The sequence below is a fragment of the Amphiura filiformis genome, chromosome 13 (assembly GCF_039555335.1).
Source record: "Amphiura filiformis chromosome 13, Afil_fr2py, whole genome shotgun sequence".
NCBI classification, from domain to species: domain Eukaryota; kingdom Metazoa; phylum Echinodermata; class Ophiuroidea; order Amphilepidida; family Amphiuridae; genus Amphiura; species Amphiura filiformis.
In genome coordinates, this window is record NC_092640.1 from 55,146,161 (window position 1) to 55,169,690 (window position 23,530).

Genomic DNA, 23,530 nt, shown 5'->3' on the forward strand with positions numbered 1-23,530 from the left:
TTAAATATGGGTTGATAGTCAAGAAATAAACACAATTTGTAAGATCTTGATGTGCTCTGTTAATTGAGGAACATTTCATACATTTCAACCCATGTTGCACTAGATATACCATTTCTCACACTGATGTGGCTTGCTATCCCTGGTCTAGCCAGCGGCAGCCGAGGGGTTGGTCATTCAAAACCCCACCAATTTAAGAAACTTCTCTCTGTCTTTATTCTTTTTTCTCTCCTTCTCCCTGCGCCAAAAACCAGATGCAGTGTTACGGTTAATCAATAGGGCTATTCCACTTGAAATCCATACACCCCTCATGGAAGACATCTAAATCTCCCAAATCAGTGGGGGGTGTAGATTTCAAATGGAACCACCCATTTAGGTAACCCCATTTAAAATTCACACTCCCTGTGAGTGAGATTAAGGTTATGTTTTCCATAGGTGGTGTATGGATTTCAACTGGAAAATATAGCGGGATGTTGGAACGTAACACAAGGCGATAGAGAATTGATTGAAGGAACTATTGTCATGCAAATGTGTCATCAAACTTCTAACCTATGTATTTAATTGGTTTTCATTTTCAGAGCCTGATTGGGTGGTGGTAGTCACAGAGATCCTTCTCAGTTTGCTCTCCAAGTCCTCCCATCTACTCAGGATGGTTGTCGATAACGTCTTCAAGATGATCTGCCCTCATCTCACTAAAGAAGCTCTAGGACTCTTACTCAATGTAAGTACATAGTTACATATTCAAGGTGGGGAAAGAATTCTTGGAAGAAAGGGAGGAGGGAAACAATAAGGTTTTGTTTTATAAACACCAGTGCCAAGTTTCACAAAGTGTTAAGATAAAGCCAAGAATTCTCCGCGTTGCGGAAATTCCGCGAAAATCGCGGAATTCGGAGGTAAAGCGGAAAACGCATTTCTGAGAAAAAATATAAAAAATAAGTAAAAATGACCTAGAAAAAGAAAAAACATACAATTGAAAAGAAATAAATAAAATACAAAATGAAATGGGTCTTCAAAATTCATCAAAATAAAGTAAAATCCGTCACAGATTTACCGTACAACGCCTGTCCTTGAAGGGCGACTACAGTAAAGGTAAAATTCTTGTGAAATTTTATTAGGTCAGAAATGTGCTAAAATTACAAAGCGGAGAAAAGTGGAATTTAGCATTTGTAAAGCAGAAAATTCTTGGCTTTATGTTAAGATTGATCTTACAATTGATTTACAAGACATAATCCCCTAATAAATCAAATGTAAGATTGATTGTAAGTCTTTGTGAAATGGCCCCAAGTCATTTATTAAGCAGGTGTTAGAGGCTATTGGTGCCGTCAATTGGAGGGGGGCTTTTAAATGTTGGGAAAAGGCATTCGAAATAACATGTCCATGGCCTATGGTTCAGTAGAACTTTACCGTTTTTCACCCTGATGTGGCAGTGACGTCAGTGCGCATGTCAATGGGTGCAGCTTTAAAGTGCTAGGTATTTCTCAAAGCACTGGCATAGCATGCTTGAAGTCACCGCATAGATGCGCGCGCTAAACAGCTGCCTCAACATGTTGACGTCACTGCCACATCAGGGTGAAAAATGGTATAGCACCTGGTTCAGCCAATCAAAATGGGAACCAGAAACCTCTTGAAAAAATATAAATATTGCCCCTTGTAAAGTCTCTGGTAAAGGCTTGTGAGATGTGTATGTGTATCAGTCATCAGATTTGACAATGTATGCAACCATGATAACTAATCTAAATCCATGTTTTGTGATCTTGCATTTATAGGTATTGGATCCAACGGGTGGGGCTGAGGTTACCAATCTAGAAGTGGCTGATGATTCAGGTACTAATAATATGTGACATATTGGGTGTTTGTGTGGGGGTTGTTTTTCTCATCCATATAGGTGTCACTTTTGTGTGATTATACTCTCCTGCATGGTAAACCCTGAGGAATGTTTATTCAGTATAGATCAAAGGAAGGATTACAAAAATATAAATAAATTGCCTTAATTTTATTTATTGTATTTTGCATTTGCCTCTTTTTTCTTAACACAGATGAAGAGATGGAAGGTGAAAATGAAAATGAAGAGGAAGGAATGGAAGAGGAGGAGGAGGAAGAAGATGATGAGGATACAAAAAAGGTTTGTTAATTCATGCATTGGACTATTCCAGTTCGAATCCATACACTCCCAATGGAAGGCATGACCTCATTCTTCCACATTAAGGTCATATCTTCCTTAGGGGGATATGAATATCATCTGCAATAGCTCATGATGGACTGAAAGGATTTACATGTTTGGTTAGATATTACAATAAATAGTTGATAATGTGTCAACAATCACTTTCATGGGGGAAATGGCACCTAAATATGATATGTACATATTCATGACACCCCAAACAATTTTCATCTGCAATAGCTCATGATGGACTGAAAGGATTTACATGTTTGGTTAGATATTACAATAAATAGTTGATAATGTGTCAACAATCACTTTCATGGGGGAAATGGCACCTAAATATGATATGTACATATTCATGACACCCCAAACAATTTTGACACTGTCAGCTGAAGTAGCCCGTAATCAAGAAATTTTTATGCCACATTTTACCCTCAACTCCCAATTTTACCCTGAAGAAAGTTTTTTTTTTTTTTTTTTTTTTGAAAAATGTATCCTTTTGGGCTCAATTTCCAAATATTTTAGAAAAGCTAAGCTACCCTAAACAAGTTTACGATGATCAGAAAAACTACCCTTTTTGTTGGAGATATATATTACTGTTAACGCGGCTGTGTACTCTAGCCATTGTTTCTTTCTCAAAATTAAGTTTTTATGATATGTTTGTACCTTGTTATGTTTTTTATAAATACAAGGAATGAAAATCCAGATTTGTAAACTCCAACTGCAATATTTTAAGGATTTTATTTCACTATTCCACTCGTGTTTGAAATTGAAAAGGAAAGAAAATCTTTGTTGTACCAGCAAGGTACACGGCATAACAACTTATCGCATTGCGTGTCGCGCAATTTGTTAACGCACAAATACGCCGACGCTTATCTGCATCGCGGCGCATATTATGGAAACACCACGGAAGCACTGATTTCACAAAAACCTAGTGGTCAAATGGCTCCGTTTTAGCTGATAAAATGTGGGTTTTTCAAGTTCTTTCACCCGATTTAAATATCAAGTTATGAATAGATTTCGCTCAAACTTCTCAAGGGGCTGTGGATTTACCCGATGTTCACGTAATATAAGTTACAAAAACGAAAACTGTCGCATTCTCCTTTGAGATTCGATGAAAGTGCAAAATGTGACCACTTTAAACTTCAACGGCCATTATTTCATTTTCTCGGTAAAATGACGATTTAGGTACACGATAACTCAATAAATACAGCATCTATAGGTAAGCAAATATGATCATTGTAAAAAGCATGATTGACTCAAGAAACGGTTTTCTCATTTTTTTATATTTTGGTCTATTTCCGATTTTGGGCATCATTTTGTGCAAATAAGCGTTTTTGAATTTTAAAAAGTTCATTTTGATGCCTTATATGGTCAATATCTCAAAAATAAGGCCAATATCAAAAAATAAAAAAAAACGTTTTTGGAATGGAGCCTCAAGATTGAGCTAAAACAAAATAAAATATTTTGGAAAGAGTGTTTTTTGTTATGATGTACCTAACAAATATTGCCAAAAACTCACTTTTTGTGATTTTCTTCAAAATTGTTGTTTTTACCCCAAATCTGTATTTATATTAAGATTTATTGATGTCTTGCCTTCATAAAATGTATACTTTTATATGTTTTTGCGCGAATAATTACAAAGTTATTGCACTTTTACTACATGCATGTCTGAGAGTACACAGCCACCTTAATGATAGGTTATACTGCTTATTGGCAATGATGAATGAACCAAATTTTCTTCACTTTGACCTGAAGACATCAATGTCTGTGTTGAAAATACGATTCATAAAGAACTGAGCCAATTAAAGAATTGAAAAATCTTCACACAGTCTACTGCTGTTCACAAAATGTTATGATTGGTGCTGTATACAGTTCGGTCCGACTGCCTGATCAGGAAGTACTGCCGAATCAGGCAGCATGTTGCCGAATTCGACAGACTAAATTGTTCATGGTGATTTTATAAAAGATCGGGGGAAACTTTACTTTGACACACATGAGCTACATGTAAAGCTGAATTTATACTCGATCGCCGAGCGATGCGATTAATCGCTTTTGAAAAGCGATTTGCAATCGCCAAATTTTGCGATGCATCGCTTGTCGCTTTTGCATTTATACTTATCACGGCGATAGCGATTGCAGACGACAATTAAAATATTCTAAATGCCACAAAATACATTTTTAAAACATCAGTTGCTGTCAATAATTATTGCTTTGAATTATTTCATCATCAAAAGTTAAAAATCGAGAAAGGTAAATTAATTAGCAAAATAATAGATCCAGTTGGTTGTATATGATTGGTTGACGCATTCACGTGTCAAGCGATATAAGCTGGGAAGTTGAGATTTCTTCAACTTGCAAAAGCGACGTCGTTTTTGCCTCCGCGATTTGAATCGATTGATCGGCTTGACGCTCTGGAAATGTAAGTAAACATTGAGCATGCGTGAAAATCGCTTTACTGCAAAACCGATTGAGTATAAATTCAGCTTAAGTTGACAATTTTTCACCGGGCGAAAAAAATTCCTCCGGGAGAAAAATAATTTAAATAACAAAACAATTTCTAACGGTTTTTTAAAAATTTGATTCAAATATACAAATTAACTTTATTTTTACTAAAATTGATGAAAAATTACTACTAATTGTACATTCATTGATAATTTTATCTATTTTACCTACTTCTTTACTCTAAACCAAGAAATAACGGTATATTAAAAGATGCTTTATTTGAAATAGAGCATTGCATTGTGGGATACCACAATGCCTGACTCGGCAACATACTGCCTGATTCGGCAGTACTTCCTGATCAGGCAGTCGGACCGGACTGGTATAGTTTTGTGTCAAGTTCTTTGCATATTTATAAATATTAATGAGGTTATTTTCTTATTTTGCTTGAAATTCCATCAATCCGCTGTGACATAAAAAGTAAATATTTAAAACTATTTAAAATGAAGAACATGTTATGCCAAATTTTCCCCAACCTATTTTACCCCTTCCGTTTTATCCCCCAGAAAGATTTTGAAACATGCATCCTTTTAGAGCTCAATTTGCAAGTATTTTCAAAACTACAGTAAACAAGTTACGATGATCAGAAAAACTACCCTTTTTGTTGAAGATATATATTACTTTCGATGATTATTTGGCAATGATGAATGAACCAAATTTTCTTCACTTTGACCTGAAGACATCAATGTCTGTGTTGAAAACAAGATTCATAAAAAACTGAGCCAAGAATCTCCCCCCTCCCCCCCGAAAAAAATCCTCATGCAATCCACAACACTGCTGCTCATAAGTGTCATGAGTGGCACAAATCATATGTTCCTTTGTTACACAGAATAAATTTTATAATTCAAAGAATGGACCCTTGGATGAGTGAGCTATTGAATGGCATACCTATATGTTGCAAATTTTATGAAGAAATCTTTTGCGGCATTATAAAACTGGCATAGGTGTTAGCACCCACAGCAATGTGTTGTGTGGGACATATGTTATGTTGTCGATGGTTGGTGTGCTGTCTGGTCGGCTGTCCTGGGGCAAATAAAATCTTTAATCCACTCTGCAGCCTACACACAATAACTGATAAACTTTTAACTTGATAGGATGACAGAGTATAGTAACCTTGTGTGCTGCATAGTTTTGTGTCAAGTTCTTTGCATATTTATGAATTATTAATGAGCTTATTTGCTTATTTTGCTTGAAATCCCATAAATCCACTCTGACAAATTTATGTAAGATTTTAAGGCTTGCCTTAAGCATTTTGCTTGAGCCTGGTACCATCAGGACCCAAGTGTGTGTCCGCTCGGACCGACCTGTTAAACAAACAAACAAACAAATAAAAAAAATATCAAGAAAACTTCATGCCCAATTTCCCCAGCCCAATTTTACCCCCTCCCCCAGAAAGATATTGAAATATGTATCTTTTGGGGGCTCAATTTGCAAATATTTTGAAAAACTACAGTAAATAAGTTTACGATGATTAGAAAAACTACCCATTTTGTTGGAGATAGATATTACTTTTAATGATAGGTTATACTGCTTATTGGCAATGATGAATGAACCAAATTTTCTTCACTTTGACCTGAAGGCATTAATGTCTGTGTTGAGAACAAGATTCATAAAGAACTGAGCCAATTAAAGAATCTCCCCTCTCCCCCTCACACAGTCCACTGCTGCTCGTAAAGTGTTATGACTGGCACAAATCGTAAGTTTGTTGGTTACGCAGAGTATATTTTATAATTCAAAGAATGGACCCTTGATGAGTGAGCTCATAAATGACATACTTTGCAAATTATATTAAAAAAATCTTTTGTGGCTTAAAGATTTTAGGCCCCACAAACAATGTGTTGTGTGGGGCATATGTTATGTCATCGATGGTTTGTGCTGTCTAGTCTGGTCAGCTGTCAGTGCGCAAGCAAAATCATTAATCCACTCTGCAACCTACACGCAAAGGCCGATCAACTTCTAACTTGGTAGGGTGCTAGAGTATGGTAACCTCATGTGCTGTATATTTTTGCGTCAAGTTCTTTGCATATTTATGAATATTAATGAGCTCTTTTTTGGTTGAAATTCCATCAATCCACTGTGACATAAAAAGTAAATAGTTAAAACTATTTAAAATGAAGAACACTTTATGCCAAATTTTCCCTAAACTATTTTACCCCCTCCATTTTATCCCCCAGAAAGATTTTGAAACATGTATCCTTTTGGGGGCTCAATTTGCAAATATTTTGAAACACTACAGTAAGCAAGTTACGATGATCAGAAAAACTACCCTTTTTGTTGAAGATATATATTACTTTCAATGATTATTTGGCAATGATGATTGAACCAAATTTTCTTCACTTTGACCTGAAGACATCAATGTCTGTGTTGAAAACAAGATTCATAAAGAACTGAGCCAATTATAGGCTGCGGTACAGTGCTTTATAAATCTCATTGTTTATGTTTACATAGAAAAACAATAATGACAAAAATATAATGTTCTCTTTTTACCCTTTCTGTGTGTTTAATTGTGTTCAACTATTATTAGCCTGAGAGTAAGCCAAACAAAGATGATGAAGAACAAGGATCGGAGGATAGCGAAGATGACGACGAAGAAGATGATGACGACGATGATGATGACGCTGCGGTGGGAGAGGTTGATGAGGCTTTGAGAGCCAACTTGAAGGCAGCGTTAGGTAATGCCGCTAAAGACAGTGATGAGGTGAGTGAATTACTGCAAACAATAGTAACCATAACTAATTATTGTGAGGCTTTTAGGTAAAGTTAGCATTAGCACATACGGAAAATCTGTTATGATTGATTGATTGATGACATGCTTGAATTTTGATGGAGGGAAGATGGACAGAAGAGATGTAACTAAGGTTATGATGACTTGCAAACATTTCTTCACTTTGATCTGAACATCAAATTGTGTGGACAAATATGAGCAAACACTCTGAACCTTACAATTATACCAATTTTTTTCACTCTGATGTGGCGGTGACGTCAGTGTGTATGTCATTGAGCGCAGCTTCAAATCGCTAGTGTTCATTCTAAGCATTGGTGTCGCACGCACACGCTTAAACACACCGCATAGATGTGTGCGCGAAACAGCTGCCTCGGCACGTTGATGTCACTGCCACATCAGGGTGAAGATAGTAGAGATATTTCACTACTTGCTTAAATGAGGGCATACATTTTTAAAGTCCTTACAACAACCTGCAAAGCGACAGCTATATATCACTATTTTTCATGATCATGTTACTTATTCATGCTCCATATTGTTTCATAACTCAGGATGAAGCTAAGGAAAGTGATGATGAATTTGACGATGACACGATGATGAAGATTGATACACTTCTAGAGAGGGTGTTCTTGCAACATAAGACGAGCAGTATGACCAGGAAAGAGATGGACAATGCAATGCTGCATTTTAAACTCAGGTGAGCATAAAAGCGCAAAAAAAGAGGCGCAATCTTCCATGCAGGGAGTGTCAATTTCAAATAAGGTTACCTGAATGGGTGACTCCATTTCAAATTCATACTCCCTGTGTGGGATATTAAGGTCATGTCTTCCACAGGGGGTGTATGGATTTCAACTGGAATACCCCATTAAAGGGATTAATGTAGCCAAGGTTATGATGACTTGCAAACATTTCTTCACTTTGATCTGAACATCAAATTGTGTGGACAAATATGAGCAAACACTCTGAACCTGATTGATTGATTTGAACATTGCAGTGCTGCATTAGATGTGGATTGATGAGGGTTGGTTGATTGATTGACTGGTTGACTGGTTGATTGATTAATCAATTGATTGATTGGAATTTCCTAAGACCAATTATAAGTAACTCATTGTAAAGCATTAGTTCTCCCCATAATGTTCATCGTAATTAAGAAATACATAAATAAAATCACAGAGGTGTAAGTCTTCCGGAAATTCCCGGAATATGGGAGAAATGTGACCAAAAAAAAATTCCAGAAATGTTTAAAAAAAAATGATTTGTGATTTTTTTTTTCCGGAATTGGATGATGATAATTTGTTATAAAAAGAGCAAAAAAAGAGAGGGATGATACCTGCAGCCTATTCCCCGGACAAGCTCCCTTGCACCCCTGGAATTCCGGAAATTTGGGTGAGGTGCTGGCCTTAGGCTTGCATGTTTTTCAGGGAGTGGATTGTTACCTAACTTACACCTCTGAAATCATCAAATGTTACCATATTGTTAAAGTTGCTACAAAAATCTATTCGGATGATAGCAAGAGCTATCTTGGTAAATGGTTGCTGCACATCTGATATAATGTTATTTAGTGGTATAATGTTTGTTTCAATCTCTCATTTCAGGGTGCTAGATCTCATTGAAATTTTTATCAAAAGAAACGAATCAAGCCCTTTGATACTGGTAAGTATCTTCATATTGTATTATTCTTATGTATTATTCTTGTATCATGTAATGAGTGAAAAGATAATAATAAATCTATCTATCTATCTAAATAGAAGCTGTGATTTTGATTGAACAAATTCATCAGGATCGGTAGAGTAAACTAGTAACCAGCGTTTGTAGTATCTGATCCAAGAAAATGCACTTACTGTGTATGTATTGCAGTCACTCATCATCAAGTGTTGACAAAGACAACAGTGGTTGTTGAAACGTACACAGTAAGTGCATTTTCTTGGATCAGATACTACGAACTCTGGTTACTAGTAAGCTGTGATTTTGATACACTACTTTACGACTTAAGTTGTGTGTGCTGCAATCATGTTTGCATATTACGCATTAGACGTACATTCTGTTTTTGAAACTGCCAAGCACTTTGAGACAGCCTTATTTATTAAATCCTTATTAATATTGTTGTTATTTCAGGACCTGTTTGAACCATTACTTGTCGTTGCCAAAGTTGCATCTGTGCAAAAGAACAACCAGATCCTAGCAGAGAAGGCATTCAGGATCTATAGGAATAGACTGTGTGCAGGTGGCAGGAGGGTAAGGAATAGGCTGTTCCATTTGAAAACAACACCCCCACTGTGCAAGATTTTTGTATTCCAACTAAATTTAACAGTGTAATTTATTCCATATCCAACTATTTTCATCCATACGAAGTGGAAGTTTTTGGAATTCCAAACAAAATTGTTTAATTTCAGGCCAAATTGTGCCAAATTCAACTGGATTTGACAAATGTCCACAATTTTCAGCTGGAATTTCACACAAAGCTCTAAATTTCCAAATTGACTGAACGACAGGTGCACTGCAACTGGAATTGAGATGAGAAGGGAAATCTTCCACAGGGGGTGTGGATTTTAAATGGAGTAGGCCAATAGATGTCAAATTTGTGCCTACTGAGGCTAATGAAAATTTATTTCAAATTTCCTGTCACCAACCCTTAGGCCAAAAAAAAAAAAAAAAGGTTTCACGCATTTGTAAATTCGTGAGATTTGGAAAAAAAGAAATGCAGAATTTTTTTTATTTCAAAGTTTTTTTATTTCAAAGTTTTTTTTAGTTTTTTTTAGTTTTTCCGGAAAAATTCGGTGAAAATCAGATTTTTTCTCCAAATACCATGAAAAAAGTCAGGAATAAAAAAAAAATTGCATTTCACATTTGTTTTTAAACCACCTGTGAGCTTTGAGACAAACCATTAATTTTTTTTGGCCTTATCACTTTCTCATTTTGGCCACAAATTTCATTATTTTCATGAAAAAAGTAAATTATCTGTAAATTGAGTGGGAATTATCAAAGATTTAAACTCTCAAAATGTCAGACATGCTCTGGTGATGATTTAAGCAGTTTGTTTTAGGTAGGGGTAGAAGATGAAATTGCAGTTACATTTTTGCAGTTAATGTTCATTCCATTTCTTTGTGTTTATTTTGATTACACGAATACAGTACCCACATGGTATAGCTGATCAGAAAGAGGATATCCACAAGACAATAGAAAATGTCATGCAGCTAGCAATGAAAGGTAAAAAACACAATTTTGGCTAATCTATGCATTAACAGCAGGTATCTATTATAATGCTGATGGATTCCTATGCCTGCAGAGCGTGTGAGAAATGATCTTTTATTGTAAACCAAGTTATATCTTGGGCTTTTGTGTGATCTGATAGAACCCCTATACTGTTTGAGGCTCTGGAAGAGATTAAAAATATGTGTTTTTTATTTTAAATAACTTTAAGTTTTGTTTTTTTGTTACTAGCAGTGTTTGAAATAAGTCAGGTCCTCACATCAAATACCTCAAATTTCCTACTGTGTGGGTCCGTGTGACCCGTACAAATTGAACCAAGTAAAGAGCAGAAAATCCTACTTTTGATGTTCCACTGGAAAATCTGGTTCACATACATGACAATAATACATCCAGCTCCCTGAGAACACTTTCATTTTAGTTTCCCATCAAATTTTCAACCTTGGTTTTCAAAATTCAAAGGCAAGGGTCCGGGGTCGGACCCTTGAAAATTGGTGAGGACCCCCGAAATTTTAAAGGCAAGGGTCCGAGGACCCTTGGATTTTTTTTCTTATTTCAAGGCCTGGTTACTTGTACTTGCAGTGAGATACATGTACATAAATTTGCAATATATTCAGGCAAGCTATATGAAAGGTTTTGAAAATAACAGTTCAAACTAACCTATGATTAGTTATTGGATATTCATATAATATTTGTTTCTTTGTGTGTTTTTAGGACACTCTGTACAAATGGTATCATTAGCATCTTCAGGGTGCCTGTTTTTGGTAAGTAAAAAAAAAGTACAGTGACTTATAGTGCGCTAAGCACAGGCACAATGCCTAAACGTTGATCCACAAGCTTCAGCACACTTTACAGGTTGCCGCTGACCACTGTGGCCCCATATCATTCCATTAACCATTAAACAAAACAGGGATTTGCAGCTAAGAAGCGCACACCCTAGACATTCCACAATTAACCTTTGCACCCAAGATCAGCTCTCTGAGTTTTGTACGGGTTACAACAAAACAATTAGCAGTAAGTTAACTTAGTTCCTTGTTGAAGGGAATTTCAAGCTAACTCAACTTTAGAAGGAGAGCATACTAACCACCACCAGGGGTTGAACCTGTAACCTCTTGCACCATAGTCAAGGCCTTATTGATTGAGCTAGCTTGACTGCTATTGTTTCTCCTTTTCCAAACCCAGGATTAACATAAAACACTTTCATTAAATAGGCTTGGGTGGAGTGGCATAATATACTAATTGAGAGAAAGCAAAATTCAGAATTTCTGGGGTTGGTAATAAATGATTAAATATTTTTATAGAAATCATGTTTTTGCAAATGTAGAAGATCCAATATGTAGTGGCAACAAATTTGATGAATTTCCATTAATTTTGCACAGAGATTAAGCAAGTCTTGTAAATACTTTACAGATAGTTGATAGCATAGTCAAATTAAGCAGTAAAATCAGGCATGAGAATTTTCAAATTTGTTTGTAGTCAAAATGTCCGCAACTTTATTTGATTTCAGCCTGTTTTTGGTACTTTTTGCCCAATTTCACATGCATTTTCAGGGGTTTTTTTCAGTTTGTTTTAGTAAAGTGCAGGCTCATGCCTGTAAAATGGAGATAAAAAGTTCATTTATCTTATTGTGTACACAGATGAAGATCCTAAAAGGCAATGTGGTATTATCAGAGCCTTCCCCATTACAAACACGGAGACAGAGGTCAGCAAAGAAAAAAGACAAGAATAAGGACGATCAGGAGGAGGAAGGTAGTACACAGGTAAGAGGGAATTGGTGTTTTCTGGGGTTAGCTTTGGCAGATTGGGGAGGAGAAGTGCATGACCCCTAAGGTCAGCAAAGATCAAACAAAACTACAGAAAATTAGGAAGTACACACTCTTATACCACTAATGGAAACATCAAAGAACACTGCTAACCGGATATTCGTATCTAGTCAGTGAGTGCGTATAATATGCTTTATATCTAGTCAGTGAGAGCATAATGCGCAAGCACGATACGCGTATACTGTGAGGTACACGTATAACGGCAATTCGCGTAAAATTTTGCAACAAATAAAATGTTAAAAAACGTAATTATTTCAATATTTAGAATGACTTAGTGGTATGATAAATTTGTTATTAGGTTCAGCGTCAGTATGGTACAGGAAATTATTGTGCGCTCAGTGTCATACTAGGTTCAGCCTTCGGTTTCACCCAGTATGACACTTCGCTAATGATAATTTCCCGTACCATACCTCCGCGTCACTCAATAACTAATAATATTTTCCCTTTCAGTTGCAAAGCCATCAATACCATTTAATATTCTTATAAATCATACTTAATGATTTGTATAAAAGGGTGATAATAATTATTATATTATAAACATTTTGTTTTCTATCAGCAGACTTGTCTACTCGATGAAGAAAGGATAGCCTCTTTATACAACAACGCATTAGAAGATTTTATGACCAGAAAGTAAGTACAAACAGGCACAAAGCAATTTCTTTTTTTTTGCTTATTTGGGGAAGTTATACCCCCTATTTAGACCACACTCCTGGATGGACTGCAGCACATTGGATGGTGGAGGTACTGGCAGACGGTGATTCAGCAGTGGTGCTTTGGTCGGGATGGATGCAATCCTGTGTATGCTGAAACTGTGGTGACGGACTATTGGCATGTTGGATGGAGGAATTACTGGTAGTGATTCGGCGGTGGCGCTTTGGTCGGGTGGAATGCAATCCCGTGTATGCTAAAGCAATGGTATTGCACTTCTCCCGGCCAGAGTGACGCTGCAACATGACAACTTGAAAGATGGACACCTCACACCGGTATTAAACAGGACTGATGCACAGTACCAGGACAAGCATGGTAAATGCTGTGAGATGCAACTTGCCTGTCTTCACAGCAATTGAGTTATGTTTGAGATCAAAGTATCGTGTGTGAGAAGTACTGCAAGCCACACATGACACATTTGCTATTCATCAAGATCAATCTAAAGACCACTGGTGATTTATATGTTGAACAAGGTGATTATAACTAGTAAGCAAAACAGATCCAAATAAGTAACTTTGGTACTGACTAGAAATATTTCGATTCCTATCAGGAATCTTGTTCACTCTGGTTTGGTGAGTGGTAGTGTTTCTAGTTGTTATCTGCAATCTTTGTGACAACTAGAAACACTACCACTCACCAAACTAGAGTGAACAAGATTCCTGATAGGAATCAAAATATTTCTAGTGAGTACCTTATTTACTTATTTTGATCTGTTTTGAGAACATTTGCTTACCAGTGATTTATGAATGATCCTGATGAATCTGTTCAGAGATGATTACAACTGCAAAACTGGGAGTGTAACATTGCCATGTACCAGTGATGATTATTGATGAAGCTAGACCATAACTTGTTATGGGTGTGACATGATACAGTACTTTGTGGTTGTGCTCTGGTCGGGATGATTGTCAATGTTCCTTTCATTCAAATAGTTTGGTATTGCACTTCTCCCGGCCAGAGTGTATCTACACCAAAACATCGGGGGAGGACCCTGTCATTTATGAGGAGAACCAATAGCGCTCTAGTTGTTTCTTCAACACTTATGGCCATAATATTAAAGATATCTACAGTGCTGCATCAACAGGTTTGTAGCAGCTCCAGGAGAGGAACAGAGCACAAGGAGAGTAATAGTGCATCCATTTAGGACAATGATATACCATCATAATGGCTGTGACACAAGATAAATGTACATTATATGTGGTTGTGCTCTGGTCGGGATGATTGTCAATGTTCCTTTTCTTCAAATAGCTTGGTATTGCACTTCTCCCGGCCAGAGTGTATCTGCACCAAAACATCCAAGAACCCTGTCATTTATGAGAGCCAATAGCGCACTAGATGTTTCTTCAACACTTTTAAGATATCACAAGTTCTACATCAACAGGTTTGTAGCGGTTAATGGAATGAATACAGTACTTTGTGGTTGTGCTCTGGTCGGGATGATTGTCAATGTTCCTTTCATTCATAGAGCTTGGTATTGCACTTCTCCCGGCCAGAGTGTATCTACACCAAAACATCTGAGAACCCTGCCATTTACGAGGAGAGCCAATAGCGAACTAGATGTTTCTTTAACACTTTTGTCCATAATAAGATATCACAAGTTCTACATCAACAGGTTTGTAGCGGTTAATAGAATGAATACAGTACTTTTTGTGGTTGTGCTCTGGTTGGGATGATTGTCAATGTTCCTTTTCTTCAAATAGCTTGGTATTGCACTTCTCCCGGCCAGAGTGTATCTACACCAAAACATCTGAGAACCCTGTCAATTATTAGGCGAGCCAATAGCCAGAGTGACGCTGCAGCATGACAACGTGAAAGAAATGTGTTTTCATTCAATTCCAGTTTTCCTGCGACACACATTTAGTTATGTGACATCTCCACATGTTCAAATCATCAAGTCTTTTTGGACTTCCTGGCCGCATTTGATATGGTCGACCATGACATCCTTCTACGCCGTCAAGAGCTTTCTTCAGAACCACTGAACCAAGACTAGGCTTGTTTGTACTCATTTTAATGCATTTTTCATGCAGATTCCAATTATGGTGATGTTAAAAGGGCATTTTGTGTTCCACAGCATCACTTTTCTCAAAAAAGTTGAGATTTTTATATCATTGAAAACCTCTGGCTACATAATGTTTATGTACAAAAAATTATATTAGGCTGGCGGGTAAGCATCATTAATTGATCTCGTACACTGGTGTGTAATGTGTTGTTTGTACTGTTCACCCTTGACTGCTCATATCCATAAGTACCAGACTTGAGTCCTGTTTATCAGGGACAGTCTGTGTAGCTCAGTGGTTAGAGCGCTCGCCCGACAAGCGAGAGGTCTGGGCCCTGGGGTTCAAGTCCCAGCACAGGCAGGTATGTCCGGAGTTTTTTCTCTGGTATATCTGCCTATGCATGTTATGTTTCCATTTGTAAATTCATGTTTAAATGTGCTAGAGTGCGATGCGTAATTCTTCTTTCCCCTGTATATTGATATATTAAGAATAACGATTAAGCATCATTAATTTGATCTCGTGCGCTAGTTGTAATGTTTGACTGTTTCAATGTTCCAGTGTATGATGCGTAAGCCTCTTCCTCTGTTTGTACAAAATATTACTTGCAGATTAATGTGTTTAGCAAACAATATCGTGAAATTTGAATTATGTTCTGGTACACTAGAACGAAATTACAACAGTGGCCTATGGAGCAGTGTAATGCACATAATCATGCATAACTCGCAAATGCAAAATTGGAATCAACTGAAATATTGGAATAAACTTTTTTCATGGATATCGACAGAAACAAATGGACTCTTAAAAAACTCTCAAAACTAATTATATGATGCAGGGATGTGAGAGTTCCGCGTTTTCGTGAATTTCCGCGTTTTTAGCTTGCCTGTGTCGCGTTTTTATTTTTCCCAAACTAAAAATCCGTGTTTTGCTTTTCCCCAATGATTTATACATTATACGTTGTCCGTCCGTCTGTCTTCCATTAATTTAATGTATGAGACTAACTTACGTTGCTTACGTTGCGTGTAGGCCTATTAAACCTGCATATGAGACTAATTTGCGAAATTTTTATTTTCAACGTAGCTAAGCTGTAACAGGACCCCCGGCCGCAATGGGCGAGAGCTACGCTTCGCATTTTCCTCTTTTTTCATTTCACTGCACTCACATCCCTGATGATGGGGAACACTTTTTGACAATACATTTTTTTCTTCAGTTACTTGTATGTTTGTTCTATTTGTATGTAATTGATTTTGCTAAAAATCCTACTCTTTTACCCCCTTTTTTTATTGCATATTTGTTATCAGCACATGAAAATACCAAAAATATCAAATATGAAAATATTTGGCTATTCACCCATTGCACGGTTCCACCATATGCAAGGAGAGCCTCGATCTGGCAGCATGCATGAATGGGAATTGAACCAGTCATATAACATTGCGTAAAGTTACGTAATACTTCCTTTCATGTCTATTGCCAGTTCGAGGCTCTCCTCGCATATGGCGGAACCGTGCAATAGGCAAATTCCAGTTGAGATTCATATACCCTGGAAGCCATGACCATACAGGGGGTGTCAATTTCAAAAGGAGTCACCCATTCAGGTAACCCCATTTGAAATTCACACCCCTGTATAGGGGTATATGGATTTCAACTTGGATAGCCTCAAAAGGAGTGCACCTTTAATCATATATTGTATCATTCATTTATTACAGAGGGACTTGTCTTCACCCGGTGCTTTTCTCTGATCTCATCAATAGATTTCCAGTAAGTTGCCATTTAATTCATGAAATTTGAAAAAAAAAAAGTAACTCAAAAGAATATTTGTGAAAGTTTGGATTTCATTGACACTGACATTCAAATGGTCTATTCCGTTTGAAATCCATACACCCCTATAGAAGATATGACCTTAATCGCTCACACGGGGGTAGATTTCAAATGGAGTCATCCATTCATATTTCTTCTGTCATGAGTTAAAAATACTTCATACACTCTTAGATAGCGCAAACCAATCAGAGCAAGAGTTAAAAAAGTCCAGGCCATGCATTGAATGTGCATATATGCACGGGTGCACACTCTGTGTACTATGCGCAGTGCTTTCGGACGCGTTAATTTTTCTTGCGGGTTGATGCCTTTATATTTGCTTGTATTTTCCAATACTTTTAGTGATAATTTTGTTATAAAAACAGCAAAATCACATGTTTTTTGCTTCTCGTGTATGAAATAGGTTAATGAATGTGTATTACTCGTTGGGAGAGAAATTAGACAAAATAATGCACTTGGCACAAATGTTGATGCATCTAATGCAATCCCACCTTCAGGGCTCGTGCGTTGGATGCATCAACATTAGCGTGCATGCATTATTTTGTCTAATTTTCTCCCAACAATTAATAACCTATAAATGATGATAATTATTTGTTTGTCATTTTTTTCATTGCAGGCCATCAGTTGGCAACTGCTAGACCCTCTCATCAAGTATGTAACTCAAGGAGTGCAGTTATATAGAAAAGTAAGTTTACAATTTCATGAATCTTCTCTTGTAATCTATTCTTAAACACTTGAACGTTACTGCAATCTTATTGGTGCATCGACGCAATACGCATACTCGCTATTTGAACCGATCGGAGGCGCATAGCAACAACGGGACTGATCGATTTTAAGCCCTAGGTAATTCCTTGCAAAATGTAGGATTTAATTTCTTTAAAATTTGTAATACTTACGATATTTTTATTTGAATTGAAGTGTTCGCCCGTGTTTTATGAGACGATAGATGCACGACAGCGGCTAAAAACAATACCTTTATTCTCTAATTAAAACATTCATAACCTCATGCAGTGATATAGTATAATAAATAAAGTGTAATAAAAATAAATGCATATGCCCAATCCCATGAATATTCATTCATCCAATCACTGTTTTTTTAACACACAGACGCAAATACAGGTAAATGATATTATTAAATTTGTGAATATTTTCAATCATCCAGGTAGATAAACATAATAAAATAATAAAATGAATATTAAAATATTCATTTTATTATGTTTATCTACCTGGATCTGGACTTACTATTTTTGACTCTCCTGTGACGTGATACCATCAGCCGTGTCACAAGTCAATATTTCAGTGTCTGGTCAGTCGGCCTGATGATGCGTTTTAGATGAGACTTGATACTGTCGCTATCAAAAATAATAAGTCCTGATGAACAGATTCAATATATTCATTTTGTTATATGTGACACGATCAAGGGAAATGAGTCGGATGTCGCTAATATTGATTCTGAGATATTGGCAAAGAAAGTGTTAAAATTCTTTTGTTTTATATTGTTTTCAGCGATTGATAAATTGATGTAACTTCACAAAGAAAAGCCGTATCAACATGGGGTTTTCAGTTTCTGAGAGCTCTTAATGTCCTCTTTAGAATCATCTGAAAAACTCATTTTCGACCAGGGCCGACATGTGACTCATTCCCCTTGATCATGTCACATACTTGAATTTTTTTTTGCACGCTGAACCCCTGAATGGGCTAGCTTTCTCCCATGATTTCATTATTTCTTTGATTTGTTTGTTCCAGACACAAGCATGTCATCTGTTATCACTGCTGTTAGCTAGAAGGCCTTTTATGGTAAGTTTGTTTCAGTGAATAGATTCATCAGGTTTGTAAGACATATCAATTAGAAATTTTCGCTTGACAAAACCAGTAAGTTTTTACTTACTCTCTAATATTTCGTCCTACACGTCGGAGGACTTCTTCAGATGTGAAACATCTGATCCACTTTCGGAGCAAGAACAAACGAAGTCAGCCATATCTGATCATGTCGCTAGAGCAAATCACGTTGTCAACTGGGAGGACTCCAAGATACTTGGCAAAGAACATATCAGAAGATCCAGAGAAGTACGAGAAGCGATGGAGATCAGAAAGCGGGGGACAAAGCCCATGAATAGAGAGGAAGGCACTTATTTCCTAAGTCACGTATATGACCCACTTTTGAAGACTGGAAACAAGACCAATCACAACCGGAAGTCAGTTTCCGGGAAAGTGGATCAGATGTTTCACATCTGAAGAAGTCCTCCGACGTGTAGGACGAAATATTAGAGAGTAAGTAAAAACTTACTGGTTTTGTCAAGCGAAAATTTCTAATTGGTAAGTTTGTTTGTTAAAATGGTCACTCTGAAATTGAACATTAATTTGCGTATTTAAACTTCAGCATTTCAAAGGTTTACGCATTCAGTTCTTTGCGACCGTTTTTGGTACAATGTGTTACAAGCATTACGCAAGCAACCACACACTTTGTTTGCTGGGCACATAGCAAACTAATACGGAGGAACATTAAGTTGCAAAAACATGCTATATACATGCTGGCCCCTGGGCAAGCTAACTTTGGAAAGCACTGTTTTATGAGTACTAATATGAGAGAACATGGCCTAAGGTTTAGGGTACTCACTTTTGGTGCATGAGGCCACTGGTTCAATCCCTGATGGTGGTAACTTGTTGGGGTATTGACTTTGACAATCTAAGTACAGACAAGACATGCATTGAAAGGCTGCCGGTTGGAGGAAGTCTGCAAAATATTTTTGATGCATAGTTGTTTGAACCACGAATACAACTAACCACAAAGCTCAAAAACTTATACCGCTACAAAAAAAGGATCCCGCTATATGCAGTATTGTGATAATTTAAAATTTTTAATCTTAATTTTTAATCTTTTTTGTTCCTTTGTTGTTTCAGGGTGATGTCAAGGTTTGGCCCAAGCAGAGCAAATCCACATTGAAAGTAATTAAACAGGTAAGTCATCAATGCTGTCTTGGTTATTCGGATTTTTTGTTGATGTACGTACATCTCATGCAGGGGGTTCCCAACGAATGGGTCATTTGTGGTTGTGGAATAATTCCAGAATACCCTGTGCACCACCATAACCCTAATCCTAACCCTGAATCCTAATCCTAAGGGTGTACAGGGTATACCAAAATTATGCCGAGGTTGTGAGCTCAATACATGGGCCCATACTAATGGCCTGGGACCTGTACCCGTGCTATAGCCTGCGACCAGTACCCATGCCTGTACTCATGACGAATCCCAATACCACAAGTCTACCCTGATCTAATCGGCTATTTCAGTTGAAATCCATACACCCCCTATGGAAGACATGACCTTAATCGGTCACACAGGGAGCGTGATTTTCAAATTGGGTTGCCTGAATATGTGACTCCACTTTAAATCTTCACCCCGTGTCTGGAAGATTAAGGTCATGTCTTCCATAGGGGATGTGTGGATTTCATCTGGAATAATCCAATATCAGTATAGGGTTGAACATCTTTTCTACACATAGTTTGTAACTTAAACAAAACTTCTCACTACACAGTGAATGATATCTTGTAAGGGGACCCATTTGATTAGCACCTGGGACCTTATGTTTAACCCTCTGAGCACTACCTGCCGATCTAACATTGCCTCTGATTGGTCAATTACATGATATCTTCATTTTAATCACCAATCAGATTGGAGCTTTGCAAATAATTCACCCCAATTTTTTTGTGTGGTGAAATTATTCTAACAATGTTGCTGATTGGTACAATTGATAATGAAAACTTCTTTTTGGCCAATCGGCAGGTAGTTCTCATGGGTTAATGTTCAACCAAGGCTGTCACACCTATGTGCGAACGGGTGAAGTCACTTTTTTGGCGTATGATTTACAGTTTTTGGCGTTTGAGTTTATGTTGACGGCAATGGTGTGTGTACTACTTCAATAATACTGTTGACTTTATCATTCATCAGTCTCACTATTGAAGTAGTACGCAAACATTGTCATCTGTGCATGTCCATAAATTTATTCAAAAAACCGGAACGAAATGAAGTGACTTTACGCCAGTCACATGTTCGCAAGATTATGTGACTATTTTCATTATTGCAAACAAGTGGCTTTTCCTACAGCAAATTAGTAAACCTTTGCATCATGTGTGTTCATGTGTTTTACTTTCAGGCTTTGGAAAGCATGCAGGGAGAGGACTCTGAAGTAAAGCCCAAGTTTTTATTACAGCTGTTGGAATTAATAACCCAGTTTGCAAAGCTAACCCATCATATTGAACAGGTAAGAGAACAAACTATTGGCCATTCCAGCTGAAAGCCATACACCCCCCTATGGAAGACATGACCTTAATCTCCCACACAGGGAGTGTGCATTTCAAATGTAATTACCTGAATGAGTGACCCCCTGTGTGGGAGATTAAGGTCATGTCTTCTATAGAGGGTGTACAGATTTCAACTGGAATTGCCCATTGCAGGGATTAATATACCCAAGGTTATGATGACTTGCAAACATTTCTTCACTTTGATCTGAATATCAATGTGTGGACAAATATGAGCAAACACTCTGAACCTTACAATTATATCATAACTAGATATTTCACTACTTACTCAACTGAGGGTGTTATATTTGTGATTATATTGCTCGCAAATGAATTCTAAATAGTTCACTGGTGATTAGCATGCAATATTTTTACCATCAGCTACTTTGTTGAAAAAATGATAAAAAAAATAAATTCATTCCCACAGGTGAATGAGCTAGTGAGTAAGTATGTGTGAGTGGGGAAGTGAGATAGAGATTTGTCAAGTGTACCAGAGTGAGAAATGAGGTCAAAAGCTGTAGAAGGCTCTTCTGGTCTCCTCAAGAAGAGCTATGACTTTAAACCATGTCCACTAACCCAAACACCCCAGGGGCTTTGCGGCGACAGGAAGGGAAAGAAGGAAGTAATAAAGAGAGAAAACAAAGAAGTTGTTTACTCTGGGTGGGATTTGAACCCGAGACCCCTTGCATGCCAACCACTAGGTTGGCAACACTTTGCCATGGGTCTTGTGCTGTCCTGCCCAGCAAAAGTGTGCCTATATATGTGCCCATCCACCACAAACTGGTCATAAAGTCGGCATTTTCCATTTTGAGATACAATAAAAAACAGTACCGTAATTTCCGGAATATTGGCGCACGGAGTATAAGCCGCAGGTCCGAAAAAATGCTAAAATAAGATTCAAACGGCGGCGTATAAGCCGCACCGCCATATAAGCCGCACCACGAACGGCCGATTTTGACATGCATACTCTTCTGTAATGCGCTATTTTCAAGATTGTGGCGCTACAAAGCAAACTGAGGAGTGAGGTAATTATTTGTTTTAAGTAAACCAATATTATATTAAAACCAATTTTGTGCATCTATAAATGGAAGTCTAAGAATAAATAAAAGTTTATGTCATCAGACAACATTTTATCAGCAAAATGGTTTAAATGTTGTTCCTAACTTACTAATTGGGTCAATTTCATTGACGTCCGCGTTTATTTGATCCTCAAGCATGGTATCAACATGGGGAATACCGCGCTGTGTGTATATTGATCCATGACGTAATTAATGTAACTTGTACTTGATCATTATCTTCCAATACACTTCTAGTGCCCGTTTCTATTCATCGTTATGTATTCTTCTCCCGTGCATTATTTTCGCGAACTACCCTTCACAGCCCAAATTATATAAACCTGCACGCTAAACAATGCATTATCTAAAACCTGCACGCTAAACAATAGATTCTAGATAATACGTGCACGCTCAAATACTAGAAATACTACTTTCACATAACCATAAAGTAGAGTTAGGTGGCGCTTTAGACACAGAGATCACATAACTATATAATTGTCTGTTCGATATATATACCAACAAAAAAGTACAAATATACATTCTGTGGTGTTAAAATGGTATAGTTACAAACGGTGTTCTATAATAGTGTACAATTACGAATAAGGTGCAACTCGCTAGACTTGAGTCCAGTCCTCGTTTACGGAGTTTAGGATTAGGGTTTAGGGTTGGGATAGGGCAGTCTTGTAATAAGACTAGTAGAGTTGCACCCTTGCAAATATCATTGTCATAAATTATGATTAATGACCTCAAATAAATCAAACATCAAATGAGAATAATCGAGCTTCTATTAATTAAAAAGGGCCAAAACAGGTGGATCATAATTATACAAGATGACACCATTGCAAAATATTCAGCATTTGACAAATGAAATACATGTAGGCCTATATCTAAAATAACATAGCCGGGCCCGGGAAACACTCACTAGCGCATAATTTCATGATCATACTTTATAATACCATAGGCCTTCAAACACATGTATTTGAAGGCCTATGATAATACTGAACAAATTGTTAAATCCCAATGTCGTGTGTGTTTTAATATAAGTAGTTCAAATTATAGAGCTATAAAGTCCAGTTGATATTCACCGTAGTACTAGTCTGACATCTAAATCGATCGTTTCCAACTGGTTCAGTGCTCTCTGTGTTCGAAACCACAATATTAAATGATCACAACATAAAGTCAAGTCAATTAAACCATGCGTGAATAAGTTACCTAAGTATGACGTGTATGCGCAATCGATACCATTGATTACAG

The 23,530-nt window shown here is 37.1% G+C and overlaps 1 protein-coding gene across 2 annotated transcripts in view; it reads left to right on the forward strand.

Moving 5' to 3' along the window:
• Positions 1 to 23,530, forward strand: part of LOC140168539 (myb-binding protein 1A-like protein) — a 60,282-nt gene that overhangs the window by 31,660 nt on the left and 5,092 nt on the right. The window contains exons 19-34 of one of the 2 annotated variants that reach the window (XM_072191941.1): positions 576 to 718; positions 1,764 to 1,821; positions 2,034 to 2,119; positions 7,182 to 7,355; positions 7,931 to 8,076; positions 8,975 to 9,032; positions 9,495 to 9,614; positions 10,511 to 10,586; positions 11,301 to 11,350; positions 12,224 to 12,346; positions 12,966 to 13,039; positions 16,815 to 16,866; positions 17,540 to 17,608; positions 18,670 to 18,720; positions 19,825 to 19,881; positions 21,077 to 21,184. In XM_072191941.1, the coding sequence (XP_072048042.1) occupies positions 576 to 718; positions 1,764 to 1,821; positions 2,034 to 2,119; positions 7,182 to 7,355; positions 7,931 to 8,076; positions 8,975 to 9,032; positions 9,495 to 9,614; positions 10,511 to 10,586; positions 11,301 to 11,350; positions 12,224 to 12,346; positions 12,966 to 13,039; positions 16,815 to 16,866; positions 17,540 to 17,608; positions 18,670 to 18,720; positions 19,825 to 19,881; positions 21,077 to 21,184 (1,445 nt within the window). The remainder of the gene's footprint in view (positions 1 to 575; positions 719 to 1,763; positions 1,822 to 2,033; positions 2,120 to 7,181; positions 7,356 to 7,930; positions 8,077 to 8,974; positions 9,033 to 9,494; positions 9,615 to 10,510; positions 10,587 to 11,300; positions 11,351 to 12,223; positions 12,347 to 12,965; positions 13,040 to 16,814; positions 16,867 to 17,539; positions 17,609 to 18,669; positions 18,721 to 19,824; positions 19,882 to 21,076; positions 21,185 to 23,530) is intronic. The other variant, XM_072191942.1, reaches the window with a different exon arrangement.